General features: G+C 34.5%; 1 protein-coding gene across 1 annotated transcript in view; it reads left to right on the top strand.

Annotated features, from left to right (window-relative positions):
• The window catches only part of KCNH8 (potassium voltage-gated channel subfamily H member 8), a 151448-nt gene that overhangs the window by 30629 nt on the left and 99210 nt on the right, over nucleotides 1-21609 (top strand). The window contains exon 2 of the mRNA XM_015854013.3: nucleotides 18875-19108. Coding sequence (XP_015709499.2) covers nucleotides 18875-19108 — 234 coding nt within the window. The remainder of the gene's footprint in view (nucleotides 1-18874; nucleotides 19109-21609) is intronic.

The raw sequence follows: 21609 nt of genomic DNA, 5'->3' as shown, positions 1-21609 counted from the left end.
AAATTAGTGACGTTAGACCAGGTAATAATGGACTGCATAATACTAATACAAAATACTATGAAGAAAGTATTTTTGATGTTTGACAGTCTTGATGGCAACTGGGAAAAAAATAAAATAAATGTTTATGCTATTTTAAGTAATTTGAAATGGAAAAAAAAAAAAAAGTCTTTACAGACATTGAAAATAATTGGTTGAAAATATTCTAGAGAAAATAAATTTGATGAATAACAGGTTTCACAGACCCAAATCATTACTTAAAATATTTTCTCTACTACAAAATAAGGTGCTAAAAGAGTACCATCTGGATTCCAGTAGTGTTCACTTCAGTAAGGCATCTAGAAATCTGTTTTCCCATCCCAGGGAATATGCTCTTCACACTTCTCTTTTGTGTAAGTCCCTACAGTAGGACCTGCTTCTATTGTTGTGTTCAAAAATAAATTTAAAAATAAAACCAGTAGGAATTTAAAAACAGAATGGATTTCCTGGAAGAAGCTGGACATGAGCTGGCAACATGTGCTTGCAGCCTGGAAGGTCGACTGCGTTCTGATTCCCATTAAAAAGGGGGTGGCCAGCAGGGAGAGGGAGGTGATTGTACCCTTCTACTCAGCTCTTGTGAGGCTCCATCCAATGTATTTTATCCAGACCTGGCAGTATAGGAAGGACAGGGAGCTCTTAGAGTGGGTCCAGAGGAGGGTCGCTGAGATGATTGGAGCATGGGAGCACCTCTCCTATGAGGAAAGATTGAGGGAATTGGGCTTGTTTATTTTGGAAAAGAGAAAGATCAAAGTAAACCTCACTGTGGACTTTCAGTACTTGAAGGAAGCATATAAACAGGAGGGGGAACAGCTGCTTATGAGGGTGGACAGTGATAGGACAAGGGGGAATGGTCTTAAACTGAGACAGGGGAGGTTTAGGTTGGATATTAGAAGGAAGTTTTTCCACAAAGAGGGTGATGAACACTGGAACAGGTTGTCCAAAGAGGTTGTGGATGCCCCATGAATGGAGGCATTCAAGGCCAGGCTGGACATAGCTCTGGGCAGCCTGGTACTAGAGCAGGTTGGCAACCCTGCACATGGTGGGGGAGGGGGTGAGGGGGTTTGGAGGAGGTTTGAAACTAGATGATCATTGTGGTTCTTTTCAACCAGGCCATTCTGTCATTCTATAATTCTTGAGTCTCAGGACCAATAATTTCAAATTCTACTCATAACTATTCCATTGTACTCCAGAATCTGTAGAGTGAGACTTGTGCAGGACAAAAAGGAACCTTTAGTAGCGCACATACCAGTGGAAGACATCACTTATAAAATAACATGGTCTTTGTTCTCATTAATAGAACCCCTGAAACTATGTAACTGCCTTTATTACCAGGGAGAATATTATATGCACAAAGCAGGTTCTTTTTTTTTTTTTTTTTGTTTTGTTTTTTTGTAGTCTTTGTATTTAAACAAAAACAAACAAACAAAAAATACACAAACAAAACAAAAAAAGTATTAAAAATAAATAAGAGATGCCTCTTCCATTCCAATTAAAATAATCAATCAAAAACAAGGAGGAGAAATTGGGTAATGTCAGACAAAATATGCAGATATAAGAGATTTGGGTTTTTATTTCTACTTTAAAAGTAGCTAGCAGTTTATGGAAAGCCTGAATGTAAGAAAGAAGTTGAAGCTGAGGGAATAATGTTTGCTTAGCAAGCAGACCTTAGCAAAGAAAAATGCCCATACCAACCATTCTGAATTATTGTGCTGCTACTGACACAGTGCTCACAATAAAATCAAGTTGAAAAGGGGAATTTTATTGAGTGACTTAAAGAATACTGAGCCTTAAAAACTCGCAGGGATGATTTACTCAGTCTGTTACCCCCTTTATAAAATTCCTAGAGAAATCAAGAATAAGTAGTAATTCATATCCAAAATGTACAATAGCCTGGGATACCTATGACTGTGACTGACTGAAACTCTTTCTGACTCAGTGAATATTATCTTTCATGAAAAAAAAAGAATAGAAAGACTGAAAGACTGGTATTTACTACATACTCTAATAATTCTGGCACTTAATGATACACCCCATTTAGGGTCCAAATCCTGCATTCTAGAGTAATGTCTCAGCTTCTTATTACGAAGGTGGAGTGGGGAGGCTGAGGCAAAGACATGCAATTCTCCCTGCCTAGTTTAGTGGGAAAAGCTGGGAATGGAATCATACCCTTTCCCTACCTCTTTTTCTTTTTTGTTCTGGCCTCTTGTTTGTTTATTTATTTATTTATTTATTTGGGGGGGGGAGGGGAGAGAGGTGGGGGAAGGGTGATAGGGGGGAACACAACATGAAAGTCTGTACTTTTAGACTCCAGGGTGTCTTACAAAATTCTCTGTCTACTCACAAGGGGTTTCAGACCAACATAAGTTTTCAGTCTTGTCTCAGGCTTTCAGAATTATAAGTGACAATTATTGCATCAAACTCTTAAATATGCCTCTTGATGCCACTCAAGTTTTTATTTATATAGTATATAAACTTGAATTATACACTGCAACTGAAGACCACATTGAAACTACACTTAATGGCTGACAAAAGCAAACCAGTAATGTTTTTAAGTATGAACTGACAAAGTAAGATGTATAATAAATGCACACTTATTTGATTGAACAACTCACTTTAATGACATATTCACAGTATTAAATCCAGAATAAACTGCTGGCAGTTTTAGATGGTGTACTGTGTTCCTGTTTGCTTCTTCTTCACTTAAATAATGGGTAGTCTAAGCACTCAGAAAAGGGCTGCTCTTTGGTCACAGCATCACACAGTATCACAGTCTCGTGCGGGTTGGAAGGGACCTTAGAGATCATCGAGTCCAACTCCCAGGATTCGAACCTCCTGTGTAGCAGAGCGGCACTTCTGGTCTTAGACACTTGATTAATATTTTAGATGTAATCACTACTTTTGCTGCAGGTAACATCTGCATTCCTGTATGTTTCTATTAGCAAAATTTTAAAATAATTAGTAAGTAGTTGTTAACAAAAATGTTTTCTTTTTAATTAGCACTTATTTCTTTCTATGCGCTTTATAAAATGAGAGGAGAAATTCTCTGTTTGATCCAACTCCAGTAAGGTTTTTTCTTCTTTGTAATCATGCAATAGAGCAACATGTTCCATTCCCTGCAACGTGAAGAAAACTATAAACTTTTCATTGTCTTGAATTTCTTCAGTCTATTTGAAAGACAAAGGATTGAGTAAATATTGGTAAGGAAAGCTGCCTTGTGTGATGTACGCATAGCAATGAACTGTTGTTTTATTTGTGAATAAGCCATTTGTCTCTCAGGAGGTTTATCTGCCCATTGCTTTCTTAAATTAGTGTGATTTCCAGTGTGGTTAGTTGCAGAGGTAGATCACAAACAATTAGTTTCCGGGATCTTGTACAGCCCACAAACACTAACTTGTTTAGTTCAAATCAGTTGCAGGCACATTAATGGAAAATGGGAAAGGAAGATCTCTTCACATAGAAGAATGCAGCAAACAGAAAAATTAAATGAGCAAAATTAGGGAGGAAGGAAGGAACAGAGAGGAGATACTGGAAAGTGGAAAAAAAAAATAAAGAGGAAAGAAGTATCAATCCTATGTGGAATAAAAACAAACAAACAACAACAACAACAAAAACACATAAAACAGAAAGCATCCAAAAAAATCCTCCCCCATAAATATAATAACCCAGAGGAATCCAGTGATTTATGAGTATTTAGGAAGGCTGAATTCCATTTTGATGTAATTTACCTCTGACCACTGATTCTCAAGAACAAATCAACTATAATTGTTTCTGTGTTTTGATTAGTTTTGAGTTTTCTATTTACTTCAATTCTATTTTTCTGAACTTCTGGTGAAAGAACAGCTGCTTAAAATTGCAAAATAATCTTTAATAATCAGGCCTGTGAACTGAGTATTAAACAGCCTGTCTCATCAAAAAGTGTGTTGGTGCACATTCAGTTCTGGCAGCACAAATTCATCTATATAAAGATCTCTATGAAATCTATCAAAATTTGCATTACATCCTTTCTTGTAAAGAGGCTACATTTGTGATAATGAAAGACGTGCCCTTGCTGTCTAAAGTCTCCTTATTTCTTCATCTGTTAGGGTTTTACAATACTAAAATGGTTAGATACTCATAGAAGCAGACAATCTAACAAACTCAGAGAAAATGTTGATTTAGTTACTGTTGTTTAGGACAAATAATTTGAATTTTTTAAGAAATGGAACTAAGAGTTTTTTCATTGTGTGGTTGCACAGGGGATCACAGAAGACAGAAGCACTCCAAGGTAAACTTCATGTGATGCTTTACTGCTTAATGATTGGAAATGTTATTTCATAAGCCAGTTGCAGAAGTCTTTTATCTACTTGAATTACTTTCTCAATGAAAAATCTGTCTGTTAGTGCTTTGTTTTAGAAATGCCAGCGGTGTTTCTGTTCATTTAGACTTTATAAACTGTCAGAGTGTATTAATTTACAAATCAATTTGTGCATTTGATACCATACTTTCTCCCCCAAATAGACACAGGTGTCAAACATGTCAAGAAATAAAAATGTGTGTTTTTAATCTTCTCAGATAATTTCAGATTGACAGCTGAATGTTATTTGTTACAATTATTTTTGTAATAAGAGAAATTTTAGAAAGGAAACAGTATCAAACCAAAAGTAGAAGGAAAGTAAGTAGTATAACTCCTGTTCAAAAATTTGAATAGAACAATTCATAAAACAGAATGTGGAAGCTTAAAAACAATTTGTATTTGTTGGCAGTAAAACTAACTGTAATCTGTTTATCTTCTTAGTTAACATTTTAATTTTTTTCTTTGTTAACAATATTATAATTAAATAAAATAACTGTATTGTTACATTGCAATTTTAAAGTTATTGTTTCTCCTTGAGTCTGCACAAAGAATATTTTTTTTATGTGATGTGAATTATTGTTATTTAAATCACAATATAATATGCCATCTGATGAGGAAAGAAGTGCTTGGCTCAACAGAAATACTTTTCTCCAAAGTACGGAAGCTCAATCTAAGTTCTCAGATTTTCATCTCTCCTAAAGTAAGATAAATATATTACTAATGAGCTGCCCTGCAGACATACTGGAGTAAATGAGATTTAAAGTACACATATTTAAAGATGAAGATGATTAACTTATTTTTGAATGTAGTAAAATATATATAATGATTACACTCTTATTTTCTCAGTGAATCGAGAACAGAAATTCTTGATGCACCTCAAGTAAGGGCTTTTCTTTATTTTGTTTAGTTTGGTTTTCTCTTTTTGGTCTAAGTTTGAGTAGTAGAATCAGCATTTTTTTCCTTTTATTTTAACAACACGTCTTCAGTGTTCATGCTTGTGACTGCAGAGAAACTTGACAAAAACCCAAAGAGGTTTCACTAAACAAAATTTTACTAGGGCATCTGTGCTGAAGGTTTTCAGACAGACTCAGTGTTGGTCAAACTGAGGCATCATTGCAGGTAAGGAAGGCATGCAGTTTAAGTTGCTGATGTTCTCACAAAAATAACCTTTTTAGTACACATTGTTACAGGCAATATATAGATGCAATTTTTAAATTGCAGCAGTTTTCAATTGAAGTAAAAAAATAAAAAAATAAAAAAATAGTAATAAGGGGCAATTCAGCACCAGTTTACTCTCTGCTCCTGCATGAATCCTAAATCCTACGAAGGAGTGCAACAAGAATTTACATCTCCGGTAAATAGGTAGCTTGAGAATTTGTATTTTAGCTATTACATGTAAGTTATGGACGTGCTATCTTTGAATCATTGACAACAGTATTTCATTTTGAGCAGATTAAAATCCCTAATGAAGAATTAGGTTCAAAAAATACAATTTTTAAACTTAAAAAAACAAACAAACAAAAAAACTAAACAAAAACCTCTAAAAAGCTGAGTGGATGCAATAGCTCATATGTATGTATGTGTGTGTACACACACACACACTCACACACACACACACACACACACATATATATATATGATATATATATATAATTCCTCCAATCTATACATCTCTGCTTGTGGGCAAAGTACCTGGCTTTTCCTGACAGTAAAATTATTACAGTGCGCATACTGCACACGTGCATTGGGCAAAGGTACTGCACAGTGGTAAACAAAAACCCTTTAGCAAAAATTATATTTTAACAGTTTCAGCAAAATTCATGCATGCATGCTCTGAGCTAGAATACTGTTCATACTGATTCTCTACAGATTAAAAATTATCAAGAGAACTAAGTTGATTTAGAGATGTTTATTCTCACTATGTTCATTATATAAGTCTATCCTACAGCTCTGGGACAGGGAGTAAAACTAATAATTGGGGCATAACATTTTTTTCCCCACCTTGTTCCTGGAAAACAAGATTTTGCTATATAATAGTCTGTTCCCTTTCCCCAGGAATATATTTGGGAACTAGCTGGGTGATTTAAGTATCAAGTTTGTGCTGCCACCCTGCAGAAGAGTCAACCAGAAGCTGTTTAAAATCACTGAAGGCATTAGCTTGGCTCCAAGCGCAAGAGAAGCAGCTCCACTTGCTATATTCATGCCTCTCAGGGGGAAGATGCCCTTCTGTTCCCTTAGCAAACCAATCCAAGTGTGTGCCTCTGCAGGCCAGGAAAATGCATTCAGCCTCTATGAGAACACAAAGCATATTAATGTAGGTAGAGACTTGAAACAGAAAAGGTGGAACTCTTGACTGCATGTGGTATGAAGCGCTACAACAGAGCAGGAAGAGAACTGAAACACTGTGATTTAAGGAAACGGTTTAATAATATGTTCATCATAGTGAAATGCAGTCAAGAAGTTAGTGGCTAGCAACTACAAATCCCATAAAATCAAGTGTTAGTTCTCAGAGATAATAGTAAAGGAGCTTCTATAGGAAATTCACTACAATCCTTGTGATTTTTTTTCTTTTGTGAATATTTTCGAAGTTTAAAATAAAACAGAAAATGCAAACCCAAAGCAGCAGGTACACGAGCATGTCATTTTGCTTTCAAAACAGGGCTGGCTTGGGTGTTTGGGTGAAAGCATCAGGCAAATAAATATCACTGACAAGGTCAGCCACCTCTGTGTCCTAAGCGATGAGGTGCTGAAAGTAATAGGACACCAGTGGGACACATCCCATTGGTTGAGGGACAGTTGTTTGGTTTTATTTTTTGTTTTGTTTTTTTGTCAAGAACCCATGAAGAATTTTTGCTAGACACTGAATTTTATTTTAATAAACAAATGAATGTTGTTGTATTTGGAGATGAAAAATAAAAAAAAAAAAAAAGAGAAAAGGTAATTTTCCTATTCTACTTTGCTTTCAGTTGCAGAAGTGAAGTAAGATTTAGTCATTAATTTTACCTGTTGTTTAGGATTTGCACAGTTAACATCAGCTTCCACTTAAGTATGAAACAGCATAACTGAGAAGACGATTTGAAAAATGTTGATGTTAGTAAGAAATGGAGCAAAAACTAATTAACAGAATTTAAACATCTGAATTATTACACAGAAAATAGATGGGAATAGGAACAGAGCTGGATTTAATTGAGACATGTTTCCCAATCTATAAGAATGCCTTTAAACTGAAATCATTGCCCACCCCCCTCAGAAATGAAGCTATTAAAAACATGTTCTGCGTTTCTACTCTCACCCCTTACGGAAGCTACTTATTGCTACTTTACTGAGTTTATTGTAAGCATATAACTGATAGAAGATTGTTTTTGTCATGTCTCTTAAAGACTGAGATAATACATAAGGTTCGGACTCTAGACAGAGCTACTTAAGGAAGGGAGGGAGGGAGGGAGGGAGGGAGGGAGGGAGGAAGGAAGGGAGAGAAAATATTTTGGGAACAAGACGCATTGCTAAATGATTTGAAAGCAGAATTTGATGTGACTAACCCCCTTTCCCCCTCCTACCCCCTCTTTCCCTCTTTCCCCTGAAAAAAAAACCAAAACCAAACAACAAAACTCCTTTGCTGGGAACTCAGATTACTAAAACAGTAGTGATACTGAGGCCACAATACATGAGTAAATGGATAAACAGTAACTTTCAGAACTCTTTAAAACAGAGGACTCCCATAACTGAAACAAGTTGCATAGAGCGCCTCTGAAGAAGGCAATAAAGGGTCTACAGAATGCATTTTGGACTCATACTTATTTATGAATTTTGGCATTCATACTTTTCCTATCTACTAAAATGCGTGTGTGTAGCAGGGGGAAGACATGAAAACACTTCCCTGAAATAACACCAGTGTATCATACCTAATAAATGTCTTCAGTGAAGTGGAGTGAAAAAGGAAAGCAAAGAGGCTAACAATTGGACCTGACCTGTACATAAAGCTGTACACCTTCATTTGCCATTTCTAGAGATTACTATTGATTATAATAGTATTTCCTATATTTCTGAATTTTATTTTTAAATTTTTGCCTCTTTTAAATTATATTTTTGCCATCATATAAGCAGGGTTGGTTTTTTTGTTTGTTTGTTTTTTTGGTTTGTTTGTTTTTTTGTTTTTTTTTAACATGTTTATTGAATGCTTTAAGACGTAGAACTTAACAAAATGCAATGAACTAATATTACTGACAGAAGTATGCCAACTCCACCGACTGATATGAGAAATGAAACAAATAGTAACTAAAAAGGGAAAATGAACCAAGGCTCAGAAGTATGCCTCTCTATTTCTTCTTTTTGATGGTGTGAGGAGTGGATCTTGTATACTTAAATATTCAAGGCTTTAGAGGATGCAAAATTAAGGCTATGGACCTCTTCCTATGAGAGAACAGATTGATCAGATTTTCCTGAAAGGAGAGGTACTTGGGCAACTCTCTGAAAGATCTATCCACCTCAGCTGAGGCTGAAAACTATTTGAAAGTATTTTGAAAGGGAAAAGACAAAGGAAATAAATCCTAGAACTCTTGTAAAAGCAGTGGTAAACTTTTATCCCTCTTCTGAATAAGTTCCAGTTTATTACTGTGTCGGATACTATCCTCTTATTAGCGCTTGGTTGATAATTCATTTTTCCCAGAAACATACTTTCTTTTTAGTTCTTGCTGTGGCTTCATGACATGACTCTCACACTAGAGTCCATATTAGTACAGAAAACCATATGGCAGAATTTAGATTCTGACATGTTTGTTAAAAGATGATTCTTTTCTGTAATAGTGTCCTCCATCAACTCCCCAGGTTGCTTCCTACCTCAGGCCAGTTTCATCTGAAATAGCTTACACTTGTTACCATACAAAGAATCAACAAGGCAAATCTACCACTTGCTGATGTCTAAGGAAAGAGATTCTGCCCCTCTTCCTTCCACACACTGATCTCCCCTTCTGTTTTGCACTGATGTTCTGCTCTCATTTCCTGTAGGTTGCAGCCAGCTGATCTAGCAGGACTTCAACCCAAGTTGTTAGTTGATATTATTATTTTTTAAAAAGCACCTCTTTACTTGGGTTAGTCAAATGAGAGGCATAAAAAGTATGAGACTAGGAAAACTTGCATAGAGAAGAACAGAGGATGGAAAAAAGGAGAGAGTAGGAAGTTTGTGATGGCAAAGAAAATTCAAAAGATAATAAGACTAGCTTGCATACACAGAGGTTTCATATTGGAACGTGTATTTAATCACATACATTTATTCTAATGCTAGAAGCTTATTTAGGGAGAAAGACAACAAAAAGAGGGAATGAGAAGTGAAAAAGAGCTCTCCCAACTGATCATCTGGGAAGAACAGGCATTGGATTCCTAGAATAATTGTGGGGACTTCTCCACTCCAATGGTTGGCAAGGAATAAGTAGGTTTTTTTAAAAACTTCTTTTCCTATACATTTGTCATCGGGACCTGCTCTAAACCTCTCATGGGTTGCTCCCATTTATGACACTACTAGCATTGACTGGGCTATCTGAATTAGGTTGCAGTGTCATTTTTAAGTATGTCTTGTCAAGTCTGTATATACATATATTCCTAGTTAACATGCAAGTTGCCCTGAAAGTAATGCTTCCTATTTATTTTCATGGACAATACTACAGACGTGAAGAGAACGATAACACTATGTGGTAGTATTTATCTATCTGAGAATTTGTTCTTTTTTTCACCATAGTTACCACTATTACCTATGCATTTTGAACAGTGATGAGCAAGAGGCTATGCTTGTAAAAATCTTCATGGCCATTCAAAAAATGGCTTGTACGTCATATTGCCATCACCACTGTTGAAAAGCACCACCCACAACTCCACTGTGCTCATATCCACTGTTTGATCTCCATAAATATTCAACAAACTTCAATTAATGTCAGTGAGTGCCATGTTTTCCACATGAAGGAATTAAATGACACTCCTTTGCTTCATATATACTTCCATGTCAGATGCAATTTTGTCAGGCTGCCCCTTTGCTGCCATCTGTTACACAGCAACAAAATATATTGGTGAGGAGGTTCAATCTCTGCTGCCATACCACCAACATCTACCTTTGACACCATGGACCATCATAATGACTTAGGAGGGATTTCTTTCAGAGCTGCTCTCTATTGAGTACTTCGTTGTGCACAGTCTTTAGGTTCTCTCTAAGAAAAACCACAGAGTGAAATAAGGAAGGAATGGGCATGGAATCAGTCTTATATTAGTGATAGATTCTTTCCATGAGTCCTCCATCTCTATCAGAGCTTGCAGATGCAAGACAGTGAAAACAACCATGTAAGAAAGAATAAGAGCATGCCAACTATAAAGAAAAAATAATGCAACAGACATTCTGAAAACTGCCTCTGCAGTGCAGGTAAGGGTTATGGAGTTTCAAGTAGTTCCATATTATTACTAAGACTACTTAAGGCCACTTAAGGCACAACATTTATTACTATTTTCAACACAGAACCCATATATATCATATGCTTTCTCTGCTTTTGTGAGAGTATTTTTTTAATGGGCCAAATTTCACAGTTACTTTCACCTAGCAACTGCAGACTTTGTGAAGTTTTCTTCCAAGACTGCCAGAGCTGTTATTTCTATTTGCACTATTAAGCACAATATGTATAAAAACCCTATTTTTTATTGTTTACACATATTATGAGAAAATCTGAAATTAAGAGATTTTCCTATACTACAGCATAATCCAGGAGGTCTGACTCCTATTTCTTACTTATCTTTTTGTTAGAATAAAAAGAAGCAGCATTCTTTGCTTTTACCTTCTAAGAATGTCCAAATAAGGAATTAGCTCTGTAATCCCTCACATAAAGGTGCTTTTTCCCATTATTCAAAAGAATGAATGACATGGGCAGGGACATATGTACTTCTGCAATGTTTAGATACTTCCTATGTGCACATAGTACTTAATGATTCTTCTGATTCCTTTCATGGAGTATTTACTGATATTAATCACTTGCTATTCCTTTAAGAGAGTGCTTAGTCTAGTTTAAACATAAATGAATTGAGACTCCATAGGTTCCCCATATGATAGATACAGGTGCTTATTCTTATAAACACCTTGAAAAAATTCACTTATCAAAATCCCTGTGGATGGCTCCCAACCCAATACAGAAATTTCCTTGGCTAAAGGGGAGGCTACTACAGTGGTGTCATTGTAGTAAAAATAAATAAATAAATAAAATCATGCAACTGTAGAATGTCTTGGGTTAGAAAGGACCTCAGGGTAACCAAGTTGTAACCTTCATGCTATGGTCAGGGTTGCCACTCAACAGATCAGACTGCCCAGGGGCACATCCAGCCTGGCCCTGAACACCAAGGATGGGGGCATCCACAGCTTCTCTGGGCAGCCTATTCTGGCACCTCTCTACTCTCAGTGGGAAACATCCTCTTGACATCTAATGTAAATCTCACCTCCATCAGTTTAGAACAATTTTGGTGGCTGTAATACCACACCTTAAGTTACAGAAGTTTGAGAAATAGACAAAGACATTTTTATTGATGCCTAGGATTCTGCTAGTTAAACCATCCAACCAATTTAAAATCTCTAAAAATAATTTTTTATATACAAAGCAATATCTAGAACAGTAAAGAGCTTCCAAATTTGACATTCTCTGAATATACAAGGACTTTCATTCTGACATAGTATTGTAATCAGTAATGAGTATCTGCTGGTATTTGGTTAAGGCATTCCCAATTATTTGCTTTAGTTTGGGCTTTGGCATGACAAACCAAGATTTCCACCTACTTCAATGATAGTCCTGTAATTTGCAGCACCTTTACATTTAATTCTTGCCAACTTAAGGCAGTATTGATACTGCCTTGCATGTACACCAGCAATTTTTACTATTTTATTTTTCTTTAAACATAACGCTTTTTGGTTGAACAAAATGAATTATTTGAAAACAAGATCATGTACATGGTTTGGCCAAGAAAACTGACAGTAATTACTCTGTTCGCTATCATCACCAATTCGGCTGCAGAATACTTGATATATTTCTAGGATGTAGGAGGTTTAGATTTTGGATCAATTACTGAACACTGGTTTAGTGTTTTCAGTGAGTCTTCCTAATGTAGGTAATTTTAAGTCGAGCAGCTAAAGACATTAGCATTATTTTAGGGGGCTAAAGGAACTGTCTAAACTGTTTAAGTTCTCCATGGTTCAGTTTAAGATAACTTTAACATCACTCTCTTCCAGTGCCTGATTTTCTTTTCCTGATACAATAAATTGCGCATATCATTTTGTTTTTCTCCTAAGGTAACAAAAAAGCCAATGACTGTACTGCTTGCCATGGTTCCATGGTTTTCATTACCAGTATTCCACATCATAAAATTATGTAGTACACTGGAAGTTAAAGAGTTAATGCTCCAGTTCCACAGATCATGGGTACTTCTGCGAATTTGGTTCTCAGAAGAGAACATATTCTACATACTCCACAGGACTTGTGTTGTTCTATTTCCATTTTCTGCTCAGAGGGAAAAATAAAATTTTTTTGCTCATCATGAGGCATGCCTTATTTCCCTTCTGCCCAGCTAGACATCTCACCTCAGCATTAGAGTTAGGCCTTCAGTCTCTCAGGCACTCTTTCCCATTTTATTTGATTAGCTTCTATTCTAATTATATTGTAGTGTAGTGTATTGTAGTAGTGTGTTATTTTGCATTCTGATATCTTATTCAGTAATTAGTTTGTTTCTCCTCTGATCATTGCTGCTATTTTGTTTTTAGGCCCATGTCCTTACACTTTTCCCTTTCCTGGGGCATGGATCCATGTGTCCCCCACAGCATTAGTCACAGTACCACACTGAACCAGCCTGTAAACCATTGACAACTACCTACTTAAATCTGTATTCCTCAATGCAAGGAAGTCACAGATGTTTGGATTTAATTGACTGTACTCCTTCTCTAATCTAAAATCTGAACCAATGGTGGTCCAACTTATGACCACTTTATGCCAATGATCTCCTCAAGCCTTTCAATTTTAGCAGACATCTTTGTTGCTTATTAGAACCTTCTCTTACATTAGTAGATCTAAGCTCAGCTTAGTTTTTAACAATTTCTAATGGAGAGGTAACTTCATTAAATAATTGCTTACGTCTACTTCAGGCATGCACTTTATTTTTCCATTAAGATTGCTCTCCTTGTTTATTCAAAAACATTTTCCTTCAGTTTTCAGCTTTTTGTTTGTTTGTTTTATTTAAAATGGAGATCATTCTCACTCAGAAACCCATTACCAAATGATCTTGGTTTTTTTAAGGTGACAACCTAATCACATCTCCAACCATACCTTCATGACATTCCCTTCCAGTGCAAAAGAAAAAGTTTTTCTCTCAGGCTTTGCTCAAGAATACATCATTAGTGAGCCCTATTTTGAGTTGATTGGAATTATTTTGATTTAGGAGGAAGCCACATTTCAGAAAATGTAAGTGTCATTCTTTCTTACAGTCAGTAACTCAGTATAAAATTCTAGCTTTTCTGAAAAAGGCAGTCTCTGGACACTGTTCATCAGTTTCTGAACCATCTCATGACATAACTTATATGAATTTGCCAGAAGAACATTCTTGGAACTTACTTCATTTTCCACAGCATCATTTTAGATTAGTGTTGCTTCTCTAAGAATACTGAATGCAGAAATTCTTGCAGCTTACTGAAAACACACTCCATTGGAATAGGCACATAGGAGTTTACTTCCTCATCCTTTAAAATTAACTCAAGGTTTTATTTTAATTTCAGAGAATCAGAAAAGAGTATATATGTGTGTATGAGTATATATGTGTGTATAAGAGTATATATGTGCAGTATGGATAATTAAAAGGTTCATACTGGTGGTCTAGTGGTTAGGATTCGGTGCTCTCACCACTGTGGCCCGATTTCAATTCCCGGTCAGGGAACCATCTTCTGCAACCTATGTTGTTATTCCACAAACCTGGAGTATGAACCTTTTAATGATCCATACTGCACATGATGTTATGATGTGGAATATTAACAGCAACATTCCAAAACCATGACAGAATTGCATAAAGGTTCCAACCAGTCACCTTCATCAATGGAGCCCTAGTGATGCACTGGTTTCTTTACACTGTAGTACAATGATTATAGAGAAAAATCAGTAATAACTCCTTTCGCCTGGAATAGTAGTAGACTTTTTCCAATTCTGTAGTGTCTGTGCTAGCCTCTGGTTTATGAATGTAACTTACTTCATTGCTAGGGACTTATTTTCTTTTGTTCTTTTCCCTTTATGTTTCATAAGTAATGTAATATGTAAAATTAGAATGGTAGTTGGCTGTGCTTGGTTGCACAAGTAGACAGATAGATGTTATCTTCACGCCGAGAGAAGATGACATGCAGAAACCATCTGGAGTTTGATGGAAAAGAACAGTTACAGGAACAGGGAAAGCACAACAATGAGATTCGCAACAGACACAGCTATGCTATTAAAGAAGAAAACCTTTTTGTCTTTTTTTTTTTTTTTTTTTTCCTAAGTAAGATGACAGTAAGATTTATCAAGGGAGTGCTGAGTTTAAATGTAACACAGAATCATTACAGTCACATAAATCGTGTGCATTAATTATGAAGCAGAGGATTGCATAATAACCTTTTCCTTTAGTTATCCCAATTCAAAAATACTGTCATGGGATTTTTAACAAGCCTGTCCCTCTGGATTGCATAGTACATGATAAAAAAATTGGTCTGTTTCTTAGGTTACAGTTTTTGAGCATCTGAATAGTCACCAAAAAAGGGCAACTCTGTGCCAGCATATAATTGAAAGTGAAGCTTACACAGTTCTGGTTGTCTTTGAATTTATGCTGTGTATCTGGCAGAGATTTCTGGGAACCATATGAGTCTTGAACCATATGAATTGATCAATGTCCTATCTACTTCAGTATGTCCTACTTCCAAAGACAATACATGCATGCAAGCTCCTAATATTCATTATTCTTACAAACTGTTGTGTAAAAGTCATTTCATCTTTATGGAAAATTAATGTAAATGAAGTGTAGCTGAAACAAATCTGTTTTTAAGTTGTTCTGAGTACTTGTGGAACATCTCTATGGTATTCATCCATCTCTGTAGTCTTTCAGTTAGAGGAAAACTTCAGTTACTTTATGGTATCTAAGCAGATTTTCTCTTTAACATTTTTAAAAGCAGTCTTTATATGTCATATGCAGACTTGAATCTGCAACCAAATGTTTTTTTATCTGAACCTAATATGTAAGTTTTTTAAACTATTTTAACTATTATTTGAACTATTTTTCACAAATATAGAGCTCTTGATAACATTTGAGTTTCTGAGATCTACTCACGGTTTTGTCAGTCTATTCTGCAAGGGTACATAAGACTCACAATTGCATTTTTTTCTGGAGAGATATGGAATTTAGTTTTGATGTTTGCTTATCTAAAAAAATAATTGTGGCATAATACAGTCACCTGATCAAATCTAACCAATTTAAGAAAAATAATTTTTTATTCTTTATGATAATTATAATAAAGAACCTCATGAAAGTGAATTTCTTATTATTATTACAGAAGCATTGCAAGCTACATGTGAATATATATGAAAAAAGGAACCCTGCTATGTTTCTATCATTCATTGCAAATATCTTACTATTCAAAGATAAGCAAAAGTGCTGGAATCTAGTCTATTTCTGATAAATTCTATTCTAAATAAAATTTCATTCTTCCTACTCTGAAGTTTAAGATCTAGCAGTTGCTGCAGATCATTGAACTAAATGCTTTGTTTGTTATTTGCATGAAACTGAAACCTGATTGATACACATTATTTTATCCTTGATTCTTGAGTGTTTTTGGTGGTCTTTATTTATTTATTTATTTATTTAATTTATCATGGTACTTTATGTGCATTATCAATAGGAAGTGATATTAAAGATTCCAGATCATGAAAAGCAAATAAATTACATACAAGAATATTTTAAGATAAGTATGAGAAATGTTACTTTCTGTATTAAACAAATGTTAATAGTCTCTTAAAAATATTACTCAAGAATTCAGTGAAAGAAAGATGACTACTGGACAAAAATATGTTGATCAATTGTTAGATAAGATAAGGAATTGCTTCAATGAATGATTTAAATATTTCCTTCAGTTTCCTAGTTTATTAGTCAGACACATTAGTTACCAGATTTTAACTTCAACCTCAAAAAACAAAACAAAACAAACAAAAAAAAACAAAAAAAAAACAACCAAGCAAACAAAAAAAAAAAAAAAAGGAAATTATCTGTTTGTGTTTTCCTAAAACTAATTATTTTCTTTTGTTATCAAAATGTAGAATAAATTTAGTTTTCCAAGACTTACCAGATACCTTCTGAGTTTAATGGGACTATTGTTTCTTATTCTAGTCAGCTTCAGTTTTTAAAAAGTAAATTGTTTTATGTTACAAAAGTTAAACTAGCCAAAACTCTTCTGAGTTTTCTGTATGTAAATGACAGAAGTTTGCCCATCTTAAGTTTTTCATAGAATAATATACTTAGTGAACTCCAGTGTATTCCTGTTCATAATGATATTCAAACAGTTTTACATCCACAGAGCATCCTCCTACCCCTTCTGTCCTTTCAGTTTTCCATGTTATGTTTCTTGTATTTCACAATTAAAATAATGATAGCAATTAAAAACAAACAAACAAACAAAAACCAACTTTTACCATTACATGAATACATCTTAAAAAATAAGAAATTAAGAAGTAAATTTATTTAGCTACAAATGCACTTGGGATATACAATCTGCAGGTCTCACACTGTAATGCTATCATTAAATTGCAGTGCAAACATATGATTTTATTTCTTCTGGCAGTGTGGGGATTTAGTTTTGTGTTGACGGGAGAAGCAGTATGTCAATGCATGAATGGTAATGATACTTCCTCCCTAGTTAGGTAAATAAAAATGACAGGTAAAGTCAAGTATTGCACTGAACTAGAATGTGTTTCTAAAATATGTATTTGGTAAAGGAGCAACATCTATTTTATTTTAACAATCATTTATTGAAAGACTTTAATTAGGTTGGAGCAAAAAGTGAGCAATTGATATTGTCTTATGAGCAAATAGATCACTTAATAAACTTAAGTATTGTCTTAAAAATACTGAACAACATCAGCCATAGTACTTATTTCCTTGGGGAATTAAAGAGTAACAGAGCTGAATCTGATGGAATTTCACAGATGTAGAACACTTGTTCTGCAAGTCTGAAACAGATTAATTTTTTGTGCTGTTTTATTTATGTATCCTGTATATCCCCTCCCCATTCATGAATAATATATCTCTATATGGAGATTAGGCATAGCAATCTGATTTTTTTCACTAAAATAGTCCTTTTTTTTTTTTTTTTTTCCTATTCAAATTTATACAAATTTGTCAATTTGTGCTTAGTAAATTGGAAAAAACAAAACAAAACAACTAGCTTTACTAGTAATTCCCCTTAATACATGTGCAAATTCATATGCATATAATTTGAAGATATGATCAATATCTGTTTTGGGCTGTTCTTTGTAACAAGCTATAAGGTAAATATTTCTGAATAAACTAGACAAAAATTATTCTTTCCATCCTCATTGTGAAGTGTAGATGGATTCCTTCTTTCTTTTCTTTTTAAGAACTTATCTGGAAAAAGGGCTCTGTGCTAATTGAAAAACAATGTACAGTGCTAGAACTCTAGATTTAAGTTGAGGAAGAGGATTTGAGGCACAAAGCAAAGACACTTCCACAAGGTATAGAAATGAATAATTGTGCTGCAAAATTTTTATAAAGACTTGAACTGAAGTTAGAAATGCTTTTTTTGGTGACTGAAGTCAAAATATCATTCTTGAATTTATCGTATGTTGGTTGCATTTTAAATGCCGTTGAACAATGTAAAATTCATTAAAGTTTGAGAGAGCTTTGACTCCCTTGTGCTACATGAAGAAATAATAATGAAGCTTTGGGAACAGCTGATGGTGTTTTTGAATGAAATCTTTTCCCTTCCCCTCACAAAAATGTCTACACAAAAGTCTAAGAAGATTTCACGTAGCCCGATAATATATTTTGCCTTAATTTTAAAGATTTCCATGCCAAATTACATGAAAGAAATTAGTTTGAATGTTGCTAAAAGTCATTTTAACATATTTAGTTGTTTTGTTTTTTTTTTATGCTAATCTATCTGTCTGCTCAGCCTGGGGACGAATCTGAGTGGAAGCATAATGTGGTACCTTTGAAACTTCATTTCTATTCTACCCAAGTGTTGTCCGGATATGTTAATATCCATCTTGGAGTTAATCGTAAATTATTGCTTAAGGATCCACTGAAGCTTCATAGTACATGAGAAAATATAATGTTTGAAGACAGATGGAATTTTTTTAATACATGTGTCTATTTGTGTCTTTCTACAAAGTTGAAAGAGGTATTATGTCAGATGACATTGAATTCTGTGAATTCAGACAGTAATTCATATTGTACTTTTCTGTTCTTCTACAGATAGTAACTTCATCCTTGCAAATGCTCAGGTGGCTAAGGGATTCCCTATTGTTTACTGCTCAGATGGCTTCTGTGATCTTGCTGGATTTGCGCGAACTGAAGTCATGCAGAAGAGCTGCAGCTGTAAATTTTTACTTGGTGCTGAAACAAGCGAACAGATGATCCTTCAGATTGAGAAATCCTTGGAAGAAAAGGTAGAATTCAAAGGTGAAATCATGTTCTATAAAAAGAACGGTAAGTTTTTCTTTCCTGTTTCATACTTGTACCAAGAAATGAAACTTAGCAATAACCCATATAAATATATTGTACACATTTCTATTTAGATATTTTGTATGTCTGTAATCAGACAAGTGTAATCAGACAATTCAGATTTGAATGCATTAGGGTACACTTGTCATTATGTTTATATTATTAGTATTACTGATTTTATAGACCAGTATATCAACTGATATGTTAACTCTCTGACAAACTATTAAGCTGTGTAGAAAAAGAAATTCAGGGCCCTGTACTGTACTGTGTGACACTACATATCAGTGCTTAGTATGACACTGTTTTCTTACATCAAAATCCTGATACCTTACTGTTGAAAGCCTAGTTCAAAAACTAATATTTACTACAATGTAGGCAGTAAGTATGTAAATATTTCAGTCCAATAATTCAAATGTTCAGAATTTTGACAGATACAAATGATAAATGCAATATCAGCTATTTTCAAAAACAGGTAAGTACTATGTGTAGAGTTATATTTATGTATGTATTGCCACATAAAAGATTATGAGTATTGAGCAACTCTGTAGACTTCAGTAAATTCTGAGATGCAGTGCCAAGTGAGCCTTGGAAGAAAGCACCTCATGATGTACACACATTAGCTTGCTTCATTGTATCAATTTCTTTCAGTGTACCTATTCTGTAAGTGTTGAAAGTGTCATTATTCATGTACTGCTGGCCAGGGTGACTTTAAGAGAGAGATACTGATAGGTTTGTAACCACCCCAGTGCTGTAGGAGCCTTTTTGCGTACTTGATGATGCACAGACTTAATAGATCCACTGGTGTTTGCTGAGTACCATCTTATGTTCTATCTTCAGGCTAGATTTCTAGTGATATGTTTAGACCTTGTTTTATTGTCTTAAATCCTATTTATGTCTTTGCTAATGATACATTACTCTCTTGAATATTATTATAATATTAACTACCTTTTATGGTTCTTTTATAAAAGTAATAGATATATAGTATCAAGAAAGTAGGCAGTGATTTAGAGTGTTAGGAGAAAGCAGTCCCTCTTACGCTGACTAACGCACAAGATGTAAATCTTGCTTAGTTGGTTTGTGTTTATGACTACTATTTTTCACGGTGTGAAAGTTATTTTGAAGATGCCTTCTTTGTTGTCTTTTTTGTTGTTGTTTGTTTTGTTTTGTTTTGTTTTGTTCTATTTGAGACTCATAGCTCCTTGAACTCATTAATACATTTTTCAGGAAGGTTATTATTTAAAAAAAAAAAAAAAAAAAAGAAGAAGAAGAAAAAAATCTTTCTAATCTGTATATCATGTCTGAATTTAAGAAAGAAAAAAAAAATCTTATTCCAGAAACGTATGGGCTGCTTTTGTCCTGTAATGATGGCTGGGCACATTGAGAAGATATTTCAATGAATGTAAAGAAAAGAAGCAAAGCTAGCACTTTTCGTTTCAATGGCTTGGTTCTGCAGGAAAAATTGTGATTCCTTTGTACTGTAAGGGTTGCTTGAAGCATTTAGTAGACATGATTAATACAGGTACAAAGAAATTTCAGGTCAATTTACTTAGTAATTAAGCCTCTGAAACATAGGTAAATAGGATAAAAGAAATCCCACAGTCCATTCTACTTATATCCCTGTTTATAATTTGACTGGAAGACATTATTATGAGACTTATTCTGAATATGAATAAATTTCCCTGAGCTCCTATTGTATTTTTTTTCATGTATTTCTGTGCTATTGGAAGAGAAATGAGTAGGTATTAAAATGAGACTATTCTTGAATAAAAGCAAAATTTATCTCAAAAAATATTCCCTTCTTTTTCAGCAGAGTTTCATAGTGCAGACATTGAATTTGGTAAATCATACATTTTGGCTGAATGATTTAAGAGTTTTTTTTGGTTTATGTTTTTTTTTTTCCACAATAGAAATTGAAGCTCTGAAGGCATTAGATTCATTTGACATTGACAAGGAGAAAAAAAAGAAAAGACATGTAATTGTTACAGACATGTCTGTTAACAATATTTTAAGACATAAGAACTTTGAGACTAATGGCCCCACAATGAATGAGTATTCTTGAGTCTTACAACGTGCTGCAAATAATTTTGAAGGGGTTAGTGCCCTTTGTAATACCAGGAGCAAAGATTAGTGGGAGACAAGAAAATAGGGTAACATGTCAGTGTTCTGTTATGACTTTAGGATATCATTGTGAAGCTAGGTGTCTGACTTTAGTCCACTTTTCAGGTACAGCCCTACTCTATAGGCCTAGCTACAAGATGAAATAAATACTACTGGGGATAATAACAGGCACAGATTTTGAGACAATGCTAAGCACACTGCATTGACTGAAACATCCCTGAGCACATGCCTTTTAAACTTAATAATGAGTACAATATGAAGATAAGAAAATATGAGAGAAAAGTATGTATGTACAAAGGACCTTATTCCTGTTTTCCTTCTGGATTTGATCTAAAATGTAGACACTAGAACTTTGTAAATAAAAACAG

Source organism: Coturnix japonica, chromosome 2, assembly GCF_054131305.1.
Source record: "Coturnix japonica strain WE chromosome 2, WE-NBRP24, whole genome shotgun sequence".
Taxonomy (NCBI): Eukaryota; Metazoa; Chordata; class Aves; order Galliformes; family Phasianidae; genus Coturnix; species Coturnix japonica.
Note: the sequence above shows the minus strand (reverse complement) of the source record. Positions and strands in the feature narration are given on the sequence as shown.